Below are 18,980 nucleotides of genomic sequence, written 5' to 3'. Positions count from 1 at the left end.
TGTACAGGAAGCCAGATATGTAAATTGAGTATATACAAGGGAAGAAGGAGGTATAATTAAGTATGTACAAACAATGCAGTGAGATCAAAGAGCAGAATGCAATGATAGGGTATGTTTCTACTGTAAGGGCAAGGGTGTGTTTACATAGCAGAGTGGTTAAAGCAGATAGAGTTTGAGAGTCTATGATTTCTGGGTGATGGAACAGGCGCTGGGGAGGTAAACCCCTTAATCTCTGTTGATCTCAGGCACTAATCTTCTTATGTTGATTGACTCTCACAGTTTTCTTTTGCACAAATTGCTGATGTTGGAAGCCAGGACTTCGGTGTGTTGCCAGTTGATAGATTGGTTGGGATTGTTAACGATGTGTTCTGAGAGGGCAGATTTGAGATCAGATTTTCCAACAAGAGACTTCTTGTGCTGGCGTTCTAACTTTGCTGTTGGATCCTTGGGTATGATCTTGTTCATCGAGTGAACGACCACCAGCAATGCATCCCTCAACGGTAAGATGAAACAACGCCATACTAAGAAATTGAGCAACCTTCAGCAGCATGCAGCAGCTCACTCATCCCATTCCACGCAAAGATAGAAGGCCAGCACAAGAAAACTCTGAAGACTCTCCATGACAGCAACCAAATCAATGACACTGTGTTCAATAAGTTAAACCCAATCAATTGTCAATCTCCTTATGCTCGTGCCAATGTAAAAATCCACAAAAAGCCTGTAAAAAACAAGGATTCTTGTGTGCTCGCGAGGGTCAGTGTACTACAATACTGCACTATTTCTTTCTATACTGCTTGCCCCTTTGGGTAAAGAAGGTAAATCATTCATCAGTGACTCAGCATCATTTGTGAACCAACTGTTGGACTCTAGATTATCAGGCCAAATGGTCAGCTATGATGTTGTTGATTTATTTACAAACATTCCATTGTATGAAGCTCTTAACATTCTCCATGCAAAATTAGACAGTTGTATTGACACTGTTGAAACTAAACTCACCACAGACAGTATAATCGAATTGGTATCCAGCTGTTTACAGACTTCCTATTTCACATGACAGAACTTCATCTATCAGCAGATTCATGGGCTCCCCATGGGTTCACCAATCTCCCCTCTGATTACTGAAATCTTCATGACCAGCTTTGAAGAATCAGCCTTATCTACATCGCCCTACCAGCCACTATGCTGGTACAGGAAGGTGGACGACACTTTCGCCATCCTTGATCCTGACCACGACCCTGCCGTCCTCCTAGATCACCGGGGCGGTGGGGTAGCCTTGTGGTTAAAGCGTTGTCTCGTCATGCCGAAGACCCGGGTTCGATTCCCCACATGGGCACAATGTGTGAAGCCCATTTCTGGTGTCCCCAGCCATGATATTGCTGGAATATTGCTAAAAGCGGCGTAAAACCACACTCACTCAGTCAGTCAGTCCTAGATCACCTCAACAAACAGCACAACCGCATCCAGTTCATCATGGAGACTGAAGATCAACACAAACTGCCCTTCCTTGATGTATCCCTCGACAACTCATCCAACAAGATTACTCCCTCTGTCTATAGAAAACCAACACACACGGACCAGTATATCCACTATCTATCCAACCATCACCCACAAATCAAACGAGCCATAGTCTCTACCCTAACCAGACGTGCCAAGGTTATCTGCGACCCAGCACAACTCAATAATGAAACTGACCACCTCAAAGCGACCTTCATCACCCTCAACGGGTATGTCCCAAGAAACTTGTAGAGCGGACTATAGTCACCACCCTCCAGCCACAAAATCACAGTCCACCCAAATCCGAACCAGCTCCCATCCGAATCAATATCCCTTACCAAGGCCAGATTAGCCATCACATCAGTCGACTCCTTAGAAAAACTGCCAGTGTTGATGTGACATTTTATTCCGACAAAACCTTAAAATCAATCCTGAGAGCGAGGTAGCAGCCATCAGGGAGAACCCAGTCCAAGAGGATGTGTCTACAAAATTAGTTGTGATTGTGGAAGCAGCTATATTGGAGAAACATGTCAGCCCTTCAACATAAGACTAAAAGAACATAAAACTCTCAGAACACATCGTTAACAATCCCAACCACTCGATCAACTGGCAACACACCAAAGTCCTGGCTTCCAACATCAGCAATTTGTGCAAAAGAAAACTGAGAGTCAATCAACGTAAGAAGATTAGTGCCTGAGATCAACAGAGATTAAGGGGTTTACCTCCCCAGCGCCTGGTTCATCACCCAGAAATCATAGACTCTCAAACTCTATCTGCTTTAACCACTCTGCTATGTAAAAACACCCTTGCCCTTACAGTAGAAACATACCCTATCATTGTATTCTGCTCTTTGATCTCACTGCATTGTTTGTACATACTTAATTATACCTCCTTCTTCCCTTGTATATACTCAATTTACATATCTGGCTTCCTGTACATCTGTATATATACTGTACTGTTCACTATCACCATTATTCACCTGAAGAAGGGACAAGAAGTAGCCCAGAAACGTTGTGGAAAAATAAACCAAGAAGTTGTTATCCATAAGATTCGTCTTGTATTACTACACCAACTTCTAAATGCCTTTGAAGAATTTCATCTACCATATAGCACTACATAAGGTACATGGATGCAAGTTGGACTCAAATTTAACCCAAAAAGCAAACTTAACCTTTCTGGTTAGACTTCCGCCCATATCCCCCCTAAATCATAACAATGAGGAAAACTTCCTTTGAGTGGCATTTTTAGAAGTTTCGTATGTCTTTCAGTAAATGTTCAGATACAATTAAAAACATTTTAAAAATCACCCTTATCAGATAAGGAATATATATTCAGGTGATGATTTGACTAGAATAACATTTATGGGGGGATACGGGCGGAAGTCTTTACACTATGACGTATAATGTAAGTAACTTGTAAAAATAACAGTTAATATTCACACACACGGAGTCACTGACTCAGCCGGTAAAGTAACAGCTTGATTTTGTCATTCGCTATTTTTTCACCTGCTTAGTCAATCCGTAGCCCAGCTCAGAATAACAGCCTTAAGTATTATTAGTAGTGCGCTTTTAAAAACATAGCCTGATCACGGATATGTTGTCTGTGAACGCGACAAACCGCACCTTTAAAAATACTAACACTAATTTTTACCTGTTTACACGAGCGCGCCATGTGATGTACTATTTACCAAAGGGGCGTAACTCTACTGCAGCACTTTTCACACCGTTAAAGAAACACACATTCAAGCATTTCATGAGAGGCTCCTTGATTTACATTATAAATCTGAACACAAATTTCGAATCCTCAACATTATGGATCTATAATTTGCATCTTGAAAACGAATAAGATTATGTTCCTCTTTTGCGACGATGATAATAATTGTTGAGAAACAGAAACAATATGCACGGACGATACTTACCGCAGGTGTTCGTTACATTAAGTATGAGATTATGTAATTTGTATGTCTAATTTTATGTCGAATTAATGATCGCCTATAGTGCCAGCGTGTGTTGTAATGGAATGTCATAAGCGGCATAGTAGGAAGCAGTTTTTGTCAATTCTACTCTATTGATTCACAAAATGCACAAAAAGAATGTCGATTAACCAACTCACAAAAATAACGCTATTTGAATCTTTCTCTTCTTTAGTTATTGTATTGAAACTATAAGCAAGTATTATAAATGCAAGTCTGTCAACTATTGAAAAATACACTGCCCTTGCAGCTGCCGCTTGTCTTGGGTGAACACACATTGTACGACCGCTTCAGACATTATGTTCATGGCGTGGTGTACACGTGCAACAGAAATAGGCCGATTGGCGTCCCGTTTCCGAGGCCCAGACGGCTTGTAGCTCTTGCACGTTCTCGTGAGTATTGTTTCATATATAAAACAATCTCACCCATTCCTTTTTTTAGGTGTAAGAGTATTTATCACTTTGATGGTTTTTTTACATTCCAGAGTCTGCAAATTTGATTCATTTGTTTTGCTGTTCACCACTGCACTCGGGAATATACCCCAGACACGGGAACGTGGTTTGTCAATGATCAGTCTGGTCCATCGTCTCCAGTGACGGACACCAGGTCACCGAAACACAACACTGAAACACGATGCCATGCATGGACCAACAAGCCTGTCCACCTGGTATGTGTTTGACGAGCGTTACCAGAGTTTAAGAAAGCAAAATCCTCTACCTCAAAATATTTGCTTGCATTTCAGTTTTCCCAAGCTACCACCCTTCAAGTTCGGTCGGTGTCACAGTGAAAAAGTCTTCTTATGGTTCCTAAGAGATTTCTATTTTGATTTCTTTCGCTTGTAATTCAGCTGGGCTTGTTTTCATTTTAGGTTCATTGATGGAGTTTTTAAGTCAGTGAAAGAGATTGCCCGATTGGCATACTTTCGTTGACGTAACATTGGCGATTTCTTTCAGAGACGTGACGGAGGGCCAACAGTCCCTAAAGCGTACATAAAATATCCACAGGACGTCTAGAAGTTACGTCTCATCTTTACTCTCATTGTCTCGGATCCCGCGACAGATTACTTTTCTCATTTTTACTCTCATTGTCTCGGATCCCGCGACAGTTTACTTTTCTCATCTTTACTCTCATTGTCTCGGATCCCGCGACAGTTTACTTTTCTCATCTTTACTCTCATTGTCTCGGATCCCGCGACAGATTACTTTTCTCATCTTTACTCTCATTGTCTCGGATCCCGCGACAGTTTACTTTTCTCATCTTTACTCTCATTGTCTCGGATCCCGCGACAGTTTACTTTTGAGTTCAATCAAACTGTAAATATGAAACAACAATATTCTCATGGCAACAGTTAAAAATGCACTTGTAGAAATGTGTATACCCTACATGTAGGAGTGGGAAGGAGAAGCAGACTTGTTGCCGACGTTAACCAGAAGAGCTAATATGTGAGTGAGTGAGTTAATAGATACCGCGTTTTGTGACGACCGGTCAGCTTAACGTGGGAGCACAACCTGCAGTGTTGCAGATCTATTTGGCGAAACCTATATTCCCAGATATCTGAACCACGCACCTTTTGGGAAATACACGTGTATGAAAGTCTGTTGTGAGAAGTCATATATACAGTAGAAGACTACTTCACGCTTCTTCGTTGCGGCAGTAAAATGTAAAATGTGTGATAGAAATGAATGTCCTAAAGAGACATAATGCATGGTCGGCTGTGCGTTGATAGCAACTGAAGATGACACGCCCCTCTTAGGCATCGATTTAACATACATCAAACAATCAACAGAACCATTCAGTAGACGCGTTGTCGATAAAACACGATCAAGGTGGCTTAGAATGTGAAAAGAGATTTGAATATAAATTGAGACAGGTTGGTCTGTTCTCCAGGGCAAGATGAACAGCTGATTTAAACAACAATTCCACATACATACATCAAAAACTTAAACCAAGCACCCTTCATTCCAGCCACTTTTACCAAATATGTATACTCTCAACAGAGAAACGCATAGATGGTATTGATTCATGAAATTTCAAATATTTTCCAAAATTAGTGTTTGGTTGTTATAGGTTCGCCATTATAATGCTGGTGTGCGTACATGGATCGAACGTATAGTGCAAAAACTGATCTCAGGAAGCTTCAATGCAAGTTTATGTTCGAAAGTGTCAACTTTCATGAAAATGTCATGGAGAAAAAGTGGTTCGGAATATGTACGTGAAATTCCGATGAATCGGGAGCAGGGCCATTGCCTATATAAGGCCGTTTTGAATTTGTTTAGCTACATGAAAGAATGTCATTATGTCGCGGCTCACTTCTGTAAAATCGGCACGTTGCCATTGGACGTCTGGAAGCTGGGGAGTCTCAATCTGCCGTTGTACATCACCTCAGTGTCCACCAAAACGGCGACGTGTGTGGTTCAGTGACGAATCACGCTTTCTTCTTCCTTGCCGTGACGGAAGAGTACGTGTCTATCGACGTCGAGATGGACGTTTAGAGCAGAACTGGTTGTTGTCGTGTTACACAGAAATCTAACTTAGTGCGCCTTCAAGGCAATTTAACTGCTATTCGATGCAGAGACGAAAACTTAAGGATTCATATGGCTCCGATCATTTACCACCAGAGGGAGTTGTTCCAGCAAGATAATGCCAGGCCTCACACACCAAATGCCACTATTCAGTATCTACAGAATGAAAACATTACAGTGCTTTAAAGTAAAGCAGATTAAATTCGTGAAAATACACCCATGCGTTTCTCTTTTTTGAGTGTATATTTCGTACAGTGTGATATTTTCAGTTTTGCTTCACACGTTTTTCAAACAAAACTTGCATCTGGTCACTTTTTAGAAACTGAGCAAAATGTATAACGCGTTAACTTTTACGATTCTCGAAACATATTGTGTCCTTCTCACGTTCATCTGGGTTCACTATACCAAACCTTAGCACCAGCCATGAAGTTCATGTCACAAGCATATACATTGTATAAAGAGCAAGGCTATGTAAAAGTGAATCTTTGTGCATATGTAATATACACATTTTACTCTTGATGTTTCAGCCACAAGATTTGATAGATATTACATCACATATACATGTACTTTGTATGCATGCAGATATAATATTCTCCTTACTTACTCAGATATACAGAAAAATATGATATTTATTTAAACTAAATACGTGGACGCTGCAGCAGGAGTGCGTGTCATCCACATACATGATGTGTGGGCACACAACACATCAACATAGAAATAGCTGACATGCAGGTAGCATGTTCTTGCACACTGACTGGAAATGTACAATAGTTACGTATATGCACAAATACATGGTGATCAAACCACTGGTATATAGATCAAATACATGGTGATCAAACCACTGGTATATAGATCAAATACATGGTGATCAAACCACTGGTATATAGATCAAATACATGGTGATCAAACCACTTGTATAGGGATCAAATACATGGTGATCAAACCACTGGTATATAGATCAAATACATGGTGATCAAACCACTTGTATAGGGATCAAATACATGGTGATCAAACCACTTGTATAGAGATCAAATACATGGTGATCAAACCACTGGTATATAGATCAAATAGTGGTGAAATATATATGACAATGATTGCAATAATAACATAATAACACAATATACGACACACCTGGTGAGACTGTTTCCCAGTCTCAGCTCACTTTGCAAGGGCTTGATGAAAGACGAGTTGTTTAAGCGTTCCATTGGCAACTCAAATACACAGCTGCTATCACTGACCACATGCAATTTGAACTTAACACCAATCAGGCTATACACCATAAACAAAATGCATTGATTTATGGCCCGAGTTCGGTCTCTGTCACATTATGTAATTACACAGACAGGCAGGTGTGATACTTGAACACATGACACGTTATGATGTCTGTTGATTGCAAAATATTTTACACAAAAAATGAGCATGTATTTACAAAACCCAACATCTCTATATATACACACACAATGACCCGTGAGGGCATCTGCTAATGAACCAGCCGTTACACTTGAGTGCACACCCACCCGCTCTGACTGGGTTCGGTATCCCGGCTGCTTCGTTTCTTGGGAAGTAAACCGAAGTACACAATATTGCACTTTTGATTTGCAATTGTACGCTTATAATTTTGTTTATATGTTTTTTCATAACCAGCAATGAAAATTATATGTCATGAATAAGTGATAATTGTGTTTTAATTATGTTTGATTTTTTGGTTGCATGTGACCTTTAACCTGCCTCTATGTTCGTGCATGTACGATGAGATGTTTCCAGAGTAGCTGGTTAAGTGGAGGCAGTTAAGACACCGACTAGTCACATGAGTTATCACGCCAGGTGAGATCAAGTCAGTCATTACGCCAGGTGAGGTCAAGTCTGTCCTCAGGGCCCAGGGGCGGACATGTGGTCCCCTTTACACGTGGGCAAGTCAATCAGACACTTGCTCTGCCACACGAACATCTCATTACCATATTTCCTCTCTGAAGTAGGATCAGGGCCGTGTGGGCAAGAGACGATCAACCCACGGCAAGTTAAGTGTTTGTTCCTTCCCCTGGACATCGGAGATTATCTCATCTTGCTATTTGACTCATGTTAATTCTGTCACAAACTGTTGGAATCAACCCAACATGTTATTCTGTCACAAACTGTTGGAATGGCCGTGTCACAGTTAACAGTCCCGACGGCATCACGCTCACAACAAAAACAGAACCAACTGATCGAAGGGTATGTACAAAAGTTCGCATACAATACAACGCCTTTATCATAAGAAACACACCGTTTCGGAGTATACTGCTACTCCTTGATGAGGGGAAACGTTGTGCTCCGTTTGATTAAGCAGCTGACACAATAAAGGAGAAATCTATGGACTGCAAGTTCAATATGTGTCTCACTTCTGCACATCCTTCAAAGACATGTTTTTAATCACTTTGTCTATCAACCCAACATATTAATGTCGCATATGTTTTGTTTTTTTCGTAGGCCGTCTTTTCTCTTTCGTGGAGACTGATATTGCTAGTTGCTTCCGGTTGAATGATAGTGAGGCTGTTGAAGGGAGCAGGTTCAACCGAAAGTTGGGATCTTCCATGGAGTGGACAATTACAACTGAATGTCATGTCACCCACTGTCCGGTTTTGTCACAAAATGAAACTATCCCCTGTTAAAAGGAAGGTCCCTGTACTGTAGACGTACCTGCAACCATGAAGCTTTGGTCGTAACTGGCCCCGCTGTCGATAATGAATCCTGGAACGAAATGAACACAACCATGATGGTAAGGCACATATTACTTTCCTTAATGCTACTATTTCTGCTGTATGACGTCGGTTTGTAAAAATCGAGGTTGGAGTAGACAGTCAGATAGTTCACACCATGACCACCGATCCACGCTTTAGCCCAACGATTAGGGTTTACGACAGAATAGGGTTTCAGTGACTGAAACCAAATGTTTATACCCACAAAATATTCTTGTCAGAACAACCAATATGTGCAGACAACAAAAAGACATAAAGACAAAGTATATTTTACGAAAAATTATTTAAAGATGTCACATGTGTATTGTACATGTCTTACCTGCAATTGGCGGCCCGACCAGGTAACCAGATCCTAGGACAAAGGTTCCCACCCCTATACCTCCTGCCAGGTTGTCCACGCCTACCAACTCCACCGTCAGCGGACTCAGTAGAACCATAGGACTTGCTAAATAGAACCCTAGCATTGAAGAATATATCATCTGTCCCACATAGGTGGCGCTGTACAGCGGGAATAAGAACTGGCTATAGATGCCATTCCTAGACACCCCATGTGTAAAATTAGGCCGTCTATTTCCTGCCTCGTCACTACAAGTCCCGTGAGAATTCGTGCAACCAGCGAGAACACGCCCATTCCTGTAAACAGCGCGGCCGCCGATTCGGGAGATGTTCTTTTACTCTGGGCATAAAATGGAAGGTGTAGGTAAATCGTGGACTGGGCGAGATTCCACGAGAATATACTAACACAGTACAGACCAAACGTTCGGTTTTGGAATATAAGAACATACCGCTACCATCCGTCGCGAGCAGATTCTCTCATGGTTTGTTTTGAACTCTTCTGACGTTTCTGTTTCAAGTTCCTCTCTAGCTTGGTCGGCCGGAACAACATTCCACGTGCACACATATTGGCGCTGATACCGCCCATGAGGATGAAGGTCCCACTGAGGCCGTAGTTGTCGATGAAGAAGCGGATGATGGGCCCGTCACTAAAGAGGCCGAGAGCGACACCCGTCCTTGAGATGTGGCCACTGAAACAGACGTTTAAACGTTATACATTACTAGTTTTTGTCTGCCCAAAACTGGGATCAAGTTAGAGGATTAACGTCTTGGTGTTGTCATCGTCGTAGACGTCTAGAAGGGCGACGTGGACGACCCCGACGGTATAGGCGAACCAGCCGGACAGCAGGAAGGCATGATCCCAGCACGACCCAGGACCAGCCTTTGTGTGGAAACAGAGTCAACCTGCGGGGCAAGAGCAGACAGAAGGTAGATGAGGTATACCGATGGGTGTGACTATAACAAGAACAAGGGTACACCTGCATACACAAACACGCGAACCTCAGCCGTCTTGGATTTTGCCGAAAATATGCCCAACAAATCGGGCACACCTCAAAAATATGTTTTATCATGATGTTCCCTAGCACTGTGCTGGGTTTTCTGCTTTAATATAACGGGCAAAAGTCACATAGTGGTAGAATTTGAAATCGTGGGCGCCATCTTGGATTTTTCGGAAAATGGGCCCAACAAATCGGGCACCCCCCAAAAATATGTTTTATCATGATGACTGATAATTATAGAGGAATATCTCTTATTTGTTCATTCTGTAAAGTTCTCTGTGCTGTTCTTAGGAATAGACTTCAAACTTGGTGTGATACAAATTCTGTCCTGTGCGAAACTCAGGCTGGTTTTCGTCCCAGATTATTCAACAGTAGATCAAATATTTTGTTTACATGCAATGATACAAAATATTTGTCTAAAAAAGGTGTTAGAGTGTATTGTATATTTGTAAGACTTTAAATAAAGCCTTTGATAGTGTTGACAATGAAGTATTATTTAAAAGCCTAATTAACATGGGTATCAAAGGGATATTTCTTAGTTTAATTGTCTCTATGTATTCAAATTTATCTGCTTGTGTTAGGACAGATCAGGGTCTATCCAGGTGTTTTAAATGTAATATTGGTATCCGTCAGGGTTGTATCTTGAGCCTTCTGCTTTTTTGTAATCTTCGTAAATCAGTTATCTCAAATGTTTGATGTTAGTGGTGGTAACGGTATCTTTATTTCTAATGATGTCCCCAGTGTTGCAGGCTTCTTGTTGGCAGTGTCATGTTTATCTGACACAGCAGTACAGTTACACAGGAAGATAAATGTGCTTGAGCAATTTTGTAATGATACACGATGAGTATAAACTTGAGTAAAACAACAACAAATATGATTTTCGTAAAGGTGGTCCTCTCCGCCACTACGAGGAGTGTTGTTTTAGGGCGAGAAAATAGAGGTCGTATGTATACAGATACCTAGGTGTTGTGTTTACATCAGCTCTCTCATGGACTAAGGTTCAGTGTTGTCTCTCAGCTCAAGTACAAAAAGCTTGTATGTCATTGTATAATTATCAAAATAGATTTGGAGCAATTCCGTGTCTAGATATATTGAAAATGTTTTTGATGCAGCTATTTGTCCTATCCCTTCTCATGGGGCAGAGATTTGGGGCACTTCATACTGTAGAAAAATATAAAGTTTGCAAATATCCTTGTGTAGAAGGTGTTTGAAAGTTAGTATATATACCAGCAATATCATGGCGTAAGGTGAATGTAACAGAGTTCCATGCAATATCACGATATGTCTGGATGTGTTAAATATTGGTGTAGATTGCTTCAGTTAAATACTCAGAGGTTGCCGTATCAGAGTTTTGGATAAAGGTGGTCGAAATACTTGGGTTACATCTGTTAAACACATTTTGTATCATTTTGGTTTTGTTAATGTATGGTTATCCCAACAAGTAGGTAATGTAAAGTTATTTATGTTCACCTTCAAACAAAGGTTGTATGATAGTTTATGTCATCAAAATGTAATGTATATACTTAAGTGCAGATATTCAATATCATTAGAAGCATGTTATTACATGTAATAATTTCCGTTTAGCGGATGCTTGATGGGCATTTAGAAGTTGTGAGGTAAGACAACAACGTCTGTTATGGATTTACAACGTCTTTAATATTTACAACACGACGTTTCTGGGCTACTTCTTGCCCTTTCACCAGGAGAATATGATACAAGCAAAATATATAGTATGTACAGGAAATCGGTGAGATAGAATTACAGATTGAGATGTACAGAGCTTAAGTGATGTGTTTAGATGAGATGTACAGAGTTCAAAGAGATTAAGTGGTATGTTTATGCAAAGGACGTACGGAATGTTTATATAGTGTAAAGGATTGGATATACATGATAGGATTGATTGGAAGCCAGTTATGAAAACAATGAAGGAGCTGTAGCGATGGACACCCCAGAGCTCATCAGCCTAGTGAACAACACCCTCAGTGACAACAGCACCTATAAGATCCTTGACAAGGACCTACGGCCAAACTTGAGCGGAAACATAAAAAACAGCTGAAGACCCTCAATGAGATCAACGATGTCATCTACAACAAACTCAACTCCATAAACTCTCAGCAACCCTATGCACGTGCCACCATTAAAATCCACAATTCGCCTGTCAAAACTAGGATACCAGTGTGTCTCGTGGTTCTGTGTATTATGATGCTGCCCAGTTCTTGTCTAGATTAGCACCATTAGGCAAAGAAGGACGCTCCTTCATTAGTGACTCTTCCTCATTTGTAGAGAAACTCAAGAACATTGACACTGATGGCACCATGGTCAGTTATGATCTGGTAGATCTTTTCACCAACATTCCACTTGACGAAGCCCTGGACATTCTGCGCACCAAGTTAGAAATCTGGTTCAATGACATAGACACTAAATTATCCGTTGACAGCATCATCAATCTTGTACATAGTTGTTTTTTTGAGACTTCTTATTTCAGTTGGCAGAACCAAATATACCAGCAAATACATGGCTTACCCATGGGCTCTTCTCTGTCACCTCTCATAACAGAGATCTACATGACTAACTAATTCGTGAAATAATATATATTTATATCTTACAAGAACCAAGAATAACTGATTGTTTGACTATTTAGGGTTCATAACTATCTTTAATTTTCTTCTTATGTTACTTACCGTGAAGACATTACTTTTGCTGTCCTTTATTGTTGTCAAATACCGTCGGGGAAAAATACCGGAATTGTAATTGACCGGAACTGCGAACGTGTGATACTGATGTATTGGCGATAACTGGTACGCGGTGATAACTGTTCGCTAGCCAGTATGGTGTTAGAATTGGACATCTTTGAATTTAGGCGGCCATCTTGGACGTCATCTTGGATTTTCGGAAAATTGGCCAAAAATCAAGCAAACCCCCCAAAATATGTTTTATCATGATATTCCCTAGCACTTTGCAAAGTTTCATGCTTTAGTCCGGCGTGTAACGATCAACTTCAAAATCGAACTAAGCCACTGCGCTATATGTAGACAATTGAAGCTGGGTCGTTGCTGTAAAGAGCGGACACTAAAACCATTAGACTACATCACCGACCCCATTGATCATGAAGTGGGACAATTGTAAATCTTCTAACATTAACTAACATCTTCAACGACTAACACTTGGTTCAAGCACCAATGCTGTGTTTCATCACAAAGCACTAATGTGGTGTTCTAGCACAAACGGAGCGATTAAACACAAATGTGATGATCCATCACTAACTGAGTGTTCAAACGTTATTTTGGTGTTCTACACTAACGTAGTGTTCAAACGCTAATGTGGTGTTGTAGCACTAACGGAGTGTTCAAACGCTAGTATGGTGTTCTAGCACTAACGGAGAGTTCAAACACTAATGTGGTGTTCTAACACTAACGGAGTGTTCAAACACTGATGTGGTGTTCTAGCACAAATGGAGTGTTCAAACGCTGATTTTGGTGTTCTAGCACTAGCGGAGTGTTCAAACGCTAATGTGGTGTTCTAGCACAAACATAGTGTTCAAACGCTGATTTTGGTGTTCTAGCACAAACGGAGTGTTCAAACACGGACTCTAATGTGGTGTTCCAGCACAAACGGAGTGTTCAAACGCTAATATGGTGTTCTAGCACTAACGGAGTGTTCAAACGCTGGTTTTGGTGTTCTAGCACTAACGGAGTGTTCAAACGCTAATATGGTGCTATATCACTAACGAAGGGTTCAAACACTAATATGGTGTTCTAGCACAAACGGAGTGTTCAAACTCTAATGTGGTGTTCCAGCACAAACGGAGTGTTCAAACGCTAATATGGTGTTCTAGCACTAACGGAGTGTTCAAACGCTGATTTTGGTGTTCTAGCACTAACGGAGTGTTCAAACGCTAATATGGTGTTATATCACTAACGAAGGGTTCAAACACTAATGTGGTGTGCTAGCACTAACGGAGTGTTCTAACACTAATGTGGTGTGCTAGCACTAACGGAGTGTTCAAACGCTGATTTTGGAGTTCTAGCACCAACGGAAAGTTCAAGTGGTTCTGTGTTGTTCCAGCACTAACACAGCATGCCTTATGGTAGGCCTATCTTTAACCCTCCAGTTTATACACCCCGTCTTTTGTCATTAATTTATCGTAAAGTCACTAACATTGTGCTTGATGTTCCTGGAACATACTGACACCAGACATCGTGCTTGTTGTTGCTGGAACATACTGACACCTGACATCGTGCTTGTTGTTGCTGGAACATACTGACACCAGACATCGTGCTTGTTGTTGCTGGAACATACTGACACCATCGAACATACTGACACCTGACATCGTGCTTGTTGTTGCTGGAACATACTGACACCAGACATCGTGCTTGTTGTTGCTGGAACATACTGACACCAGACATCGTGCTTGTTGTTGCTGGAACATACTGACACCTGACATCGTGCTTGTTGTTGCTGGAACTTGCTGGAACTTACTGACATCGTGCTTGTTGTTGCTGGAACATACTGACATCTCACATTGTGCTTGATATTCTGGAACATATTGACATGACCTTGTGCTTGATGTTGCTGGAACATACTGACATCTCACATTGTGCTTGATGTTGCTGGAACTTACTGACATCTGACATTGTGCTTGATGTTGCTGGAACATGCTGACATCTCACATTGTGCTTGATGTTGCTGGAACTTACTGACATCTGACATTGTGCTTGATGTTGTTGGAATGTACTGACTGACATTGTGCTTGATGTTGCTGGAGCATACTGACATCTGACAATGTGCTTGATGTTGCTGGAATAATATAACAAAGGTGGACACGTAACAAAAGATGTCTACAGCTTATAAGCACTGACTGGCGACAGATAATACGCTGTCATTAGTAATGGACACCAGGCTGTCAAATCAGCTGGCTTCTGTCCGTCCTGGCGATGAGTGTTAATTAATTCTAGCCCTCTTGTTGTACAGGACCAGTCTACAAAATCGTCCAGAATAGTTGGCCAGCCGAGGTTAATGTCTGAGAATCTAAGGCTTGTTTTAGTATATTTTGGTTTGTGATTTTCTGTAAAATATGTTTATGGCTGAAACTACATATCAGTGTACCGACTGCCCAACGCTCCATGACTTGCGCAACATGATATACTACGCAGAGCACTCGCCTTTTACATTTTAGATGGTACCATTACATGTTTACCTATCGGGTTGGAGGCGGGACTGATTGGGACTTTACCCGCCATTGCGGTCACCGATGACGTCCACCAATCCGTACGGTCTCGATAATTCCAACCCGACACGTTGACAAAAAGTTGTATTTTCGAAGAACAATTACACACATTTGAAGGCATTGTGTGGTATTTGTCTAGTCCAGCAACACAGAGATACGGTGCAGCTACGCAATGACGTATACACATGGAAGAAAGTATCGCAACACACTATGTTTTTGTACCTCCATATAGCCATGTAGTACAGTACAATTGTATCATGATGATTCAGGCGCACAATATATTCATTTTAGTTATGCACGTGCTACGATCAAAGCCAAGTCTGCTACTGCAAACTGTTCTAACACCTTGATAAGTTGGACAATAAATACTGGGCCTCTTCAACAGTCGAAAGGCAACGCAGTCGTTCTAAGTCGAGCTCAGCGAGGACGGAAACCTCGCGTAGACCATAAGGGCAAAACATCGCTTGATTTTGATGTTCAGTTCGATTACAGACCGTGAAAGCATGGTCTAACGATCCTTTTTAGACAATATGACATTCATTGTCTCACTTTACGAGTTTTTCTCAAAGATGGCGCGTTAATAGTAACATATGTTACATTTGAAAACTTTCTAAATGGCATTTTGTATTTGTGTTGATAGTATTCGGAATGCTGAGATGTCACTGAGGGCAACAGCAAGATGTGTTTGATGTCATCCATCCACTATCAGCCTTTTGGCCAGTAACAATCAACAAACTATAGAGATTTATGACCGTCAGCTTTCAGGCCGACCACGAGTGAAACCTCCAAGGGAGGATACAGCCATTCTCAGAATCACAAGACTTCATCCGTTCATGTCCAGTAGCCAAGTCAAGATCCTCCAGGACAAAATCTTGATGTCCTGAATCAAACTCTCCATTAACGTCAACGCCACGTCAACGTCAACGTCAACGTCTCACGCCGTCAATGAGGGCGAGGGTCGAGGATATTAATGCACCTATCGGAGTTACACCAGGTATTGACATTGTGCTCGGTTGTTGACACTTGTGCCATTTCTTGATGCATGCCAGAATCTTGACAATTATCGCACTTGTAAATGTTAGCACGACAAAATGAGTCAAATTTCGCCATGTCTGCTTCTACTAATACACCACTGTTTTCATTGTGTTTAGATTTGGGTCAGTTTATGTGGATAGTAAGTTAATTTGTTTGGATAATTTGCATTAGTTAGTAGTAACAAATACATGCTATGAGATATATGGGGTGTTGCGATACTTTTCCTTGTGTATATATACTGAGTCAAAAAAGAAACTTCACAAAATGTAATTTGAAAAATAAAGAATAATTTTTCTCTGATGATACATCTCTGTATCCGAAATGGGATCCCTATCTTTCGACTCTAGAAAAACGTTAGCAAAACCCACTCAAACCCATCCATTCGTCGTGCAAATGACGTTAGTGCCAAATCAGGTTTTGCACGTGCAGTCGATCACGTGATCTTCGCATCGAAGTTTTCTTCATATGCACGTGTTTGCATTGGCCTCAAGAATTGCAAAAAACACTTTTAAACCACAGTTCTAAGGGTACTTGAAATGCCACGATTGTCAAATGTGCAACGTGAACGTGCCGTTGGCATGTTGCAAGCTGGAAGATCAGTTATTGACATCGCAAGAGCAATGGGATGCGGCCGTCGTACTGTGTATGACTTGCGAGGTCGTTTACAACAAACAGGCACCACTTCTGATCGCCCAAAGTCGGGTCGTCCACGTGTGACGTCACGAGCGGAAGACCGTCAAATCGTCCTACGTCACCTACGTGACAGATTTCTGCCGGCTACACGAACCAGGGCTGAGATGTTTAGAGGTCGACTGTCCTCACAGACCATTCGAAATCGGTTGCAGGCTGCCAATCTCCATTCTCGACGTCCATATCGTGGGCCAATATTGACGCCGTTTCATCAACGTCAACGTCTGCTGTGAGCCCAACGTCACCTCCGATGGACCCAGAGAGACTGGAATCGAGTCGTTTTTAGCGATAAATCCTGGTTTACCCTCAGATTCGCGGACGGCAGGCATAGAGTCTGGAGACGACGACGTGAACGGTATGCCCAATGCTGTGTACAGGAAGTCGACAGATTCGGGGGCTGAAGTTGCATGGTGTGGGGTGCTTTCTGTGGGAACAACCGTTCCCGACTTCTGGTCATCCGTGGAAACCTCACAGTTGCTGCTTACCGCGACCAGGTGCTCACCCCTGAACCCGTTCCTTTCATGGCGGCTCACGGCCCAGGTCTACAGTTCCAGCATGATAATGCTCGGCCGCATACCGCGATGTTGACACGAAATTTCCTTCAAAACGCTGGAATCAACGTCATGGACTGGCCATCGAGGTCCCCTAACCTTAATCCAATAGGTCACGTTTGGGATGCACTTGGGAGAAGGCTTCGTGGTCTTAGGAACCAACCTTAGAATTTGCAGGAACTTGGCGCTGCCTTGCAAGAGCAATGGCGCAGAATCCCCAACCACGTGTTCACAAGCATCAGGCAGTCGATGAGGAGACTGTGTTTGGCAGTGGTGAATGCGCGGGGCGGCCATACACGATATTGAACTGAGAAATTTCGCATTTTTATTCTTGTGACTTGACATTCTGTATACCCATGTTTTGGAACGGCGGTGTAGCCTAATGGAACTGATTATGGCACTGTCAGTGTATCGAGTACATCACACAGATCTCAGCAATGAAATAATAACAATTTAACCATCTTACCATCTCATGTTCTTTGATAGTGCCCTGAAGAAAGAATGTGAAGTTGTTTTTTTGACTCAGTATAAAACGTATAACTGAAATACTGTTCCGTGCGTCATTTTACGACCTACTCACTCATGAAATGATTTAGTAACCATAATTTAGACTTTCAACACCCCGGTCGTGTTATTTGTCTCTTTTATTTATTCAGAAGGAAGTTGGGACGTCTTTACGTACTTTGTTCCACAGCCCACCTGACAATGATCTACGTTGTATTCCCGCATCCCTTGAAACACATCTGATATGAAATAACACTTCATTGTTTGCTGTATGCCATGATCTAAGGAACACAATGATGAAACACGTGTAGTGAATACATGTGGCAATGTTCCATCAAACAGTTAAAAAAACCACTTGAAAACCTAAAGGGTGGGCAAAACTCTTGCATATGAGATCGGCCATACTGCAGATATTGGGATATATCGACGGTTTAGTTTGAAAACAAAAGAAAGAATATTAAGATAAATAATCATCAGCTGATTACTTCAGAGTTACACCACTACTGTTGACCACAACGAAACAAGGTCAGATCACCTAATTGGGGGACCATGGGGACTGACGGTGCTTCTTCTCCCTGGATGATCTCCGTCATCATGTTGGTCACCAGAGGTTGGGTGAAATGATTATCAACATAAGATATGTAAATACTATCTAGGGATTAAGGCACTAGTTGAGGTTATATTCCTTGATTTAACCTGCTCACGTGCCTCTACCCGAACAGATAAAATCATAAACTATCTGGGTTATATCATATACGTATAACACAACAGAAGCAAACAGTAACTTAAAGGCATTTCAGTCCCGCCTTCTCGGACAATACGATGTGGAGACAGGAATTTCAGTAGATCCGCTGATATGTGGAATTGGCTGCCCCAGACAAATCAGTTAACTCAGCAGCTTCCGTGCCACCCTGAA

At 41.6% G+C, this 18,980-nt stretch overlaps 1 protein-coding gene across 1 annotated transcript; it reads left to right on the top strand.

The window, feature by feature from the left end:
- The first annotated feature begins 18 nt into the window (after positions 1-18).
- Positions 19-1,930, top strand: LOC124289614. Its single transcript, XM_046726215.1, has 2 exons — positions 19-1,246; positions 1,429-1,930. The coding sequence occupies exons 1-2, from the start codon at positions 1,091-1,093 to the stop codon at positions 1,744-1,746; spliced, it is 474 nt and encodes a 157-aa protein (XP_046582171.1). The 5' UTR covers positions 19-1,090; the 3' UTR covers positions 1,747-1,930.
- The last annotated feature ends 17,050 nt before the right edge of the window (positions 1,931-18,980 follow it).

This window comes from Haliotis rubra, unplaced genomic scaffold, assembly GCF_003918875.1.
Source record: "Haliotis rubra isolate DU_JTF1 unplaced genomic scaffold, ASM391887v1 Scf444, whole genome shotgun sequence".
NCBI lineage: Eukaryota > Metazoa > Mollusca > Gastropoda > Lepetellida > Haliotidae > Haliotis > Haliotis rubra.
This window is presented reverse-complemented; position numbering and strand designations above follow the sequence as displayed.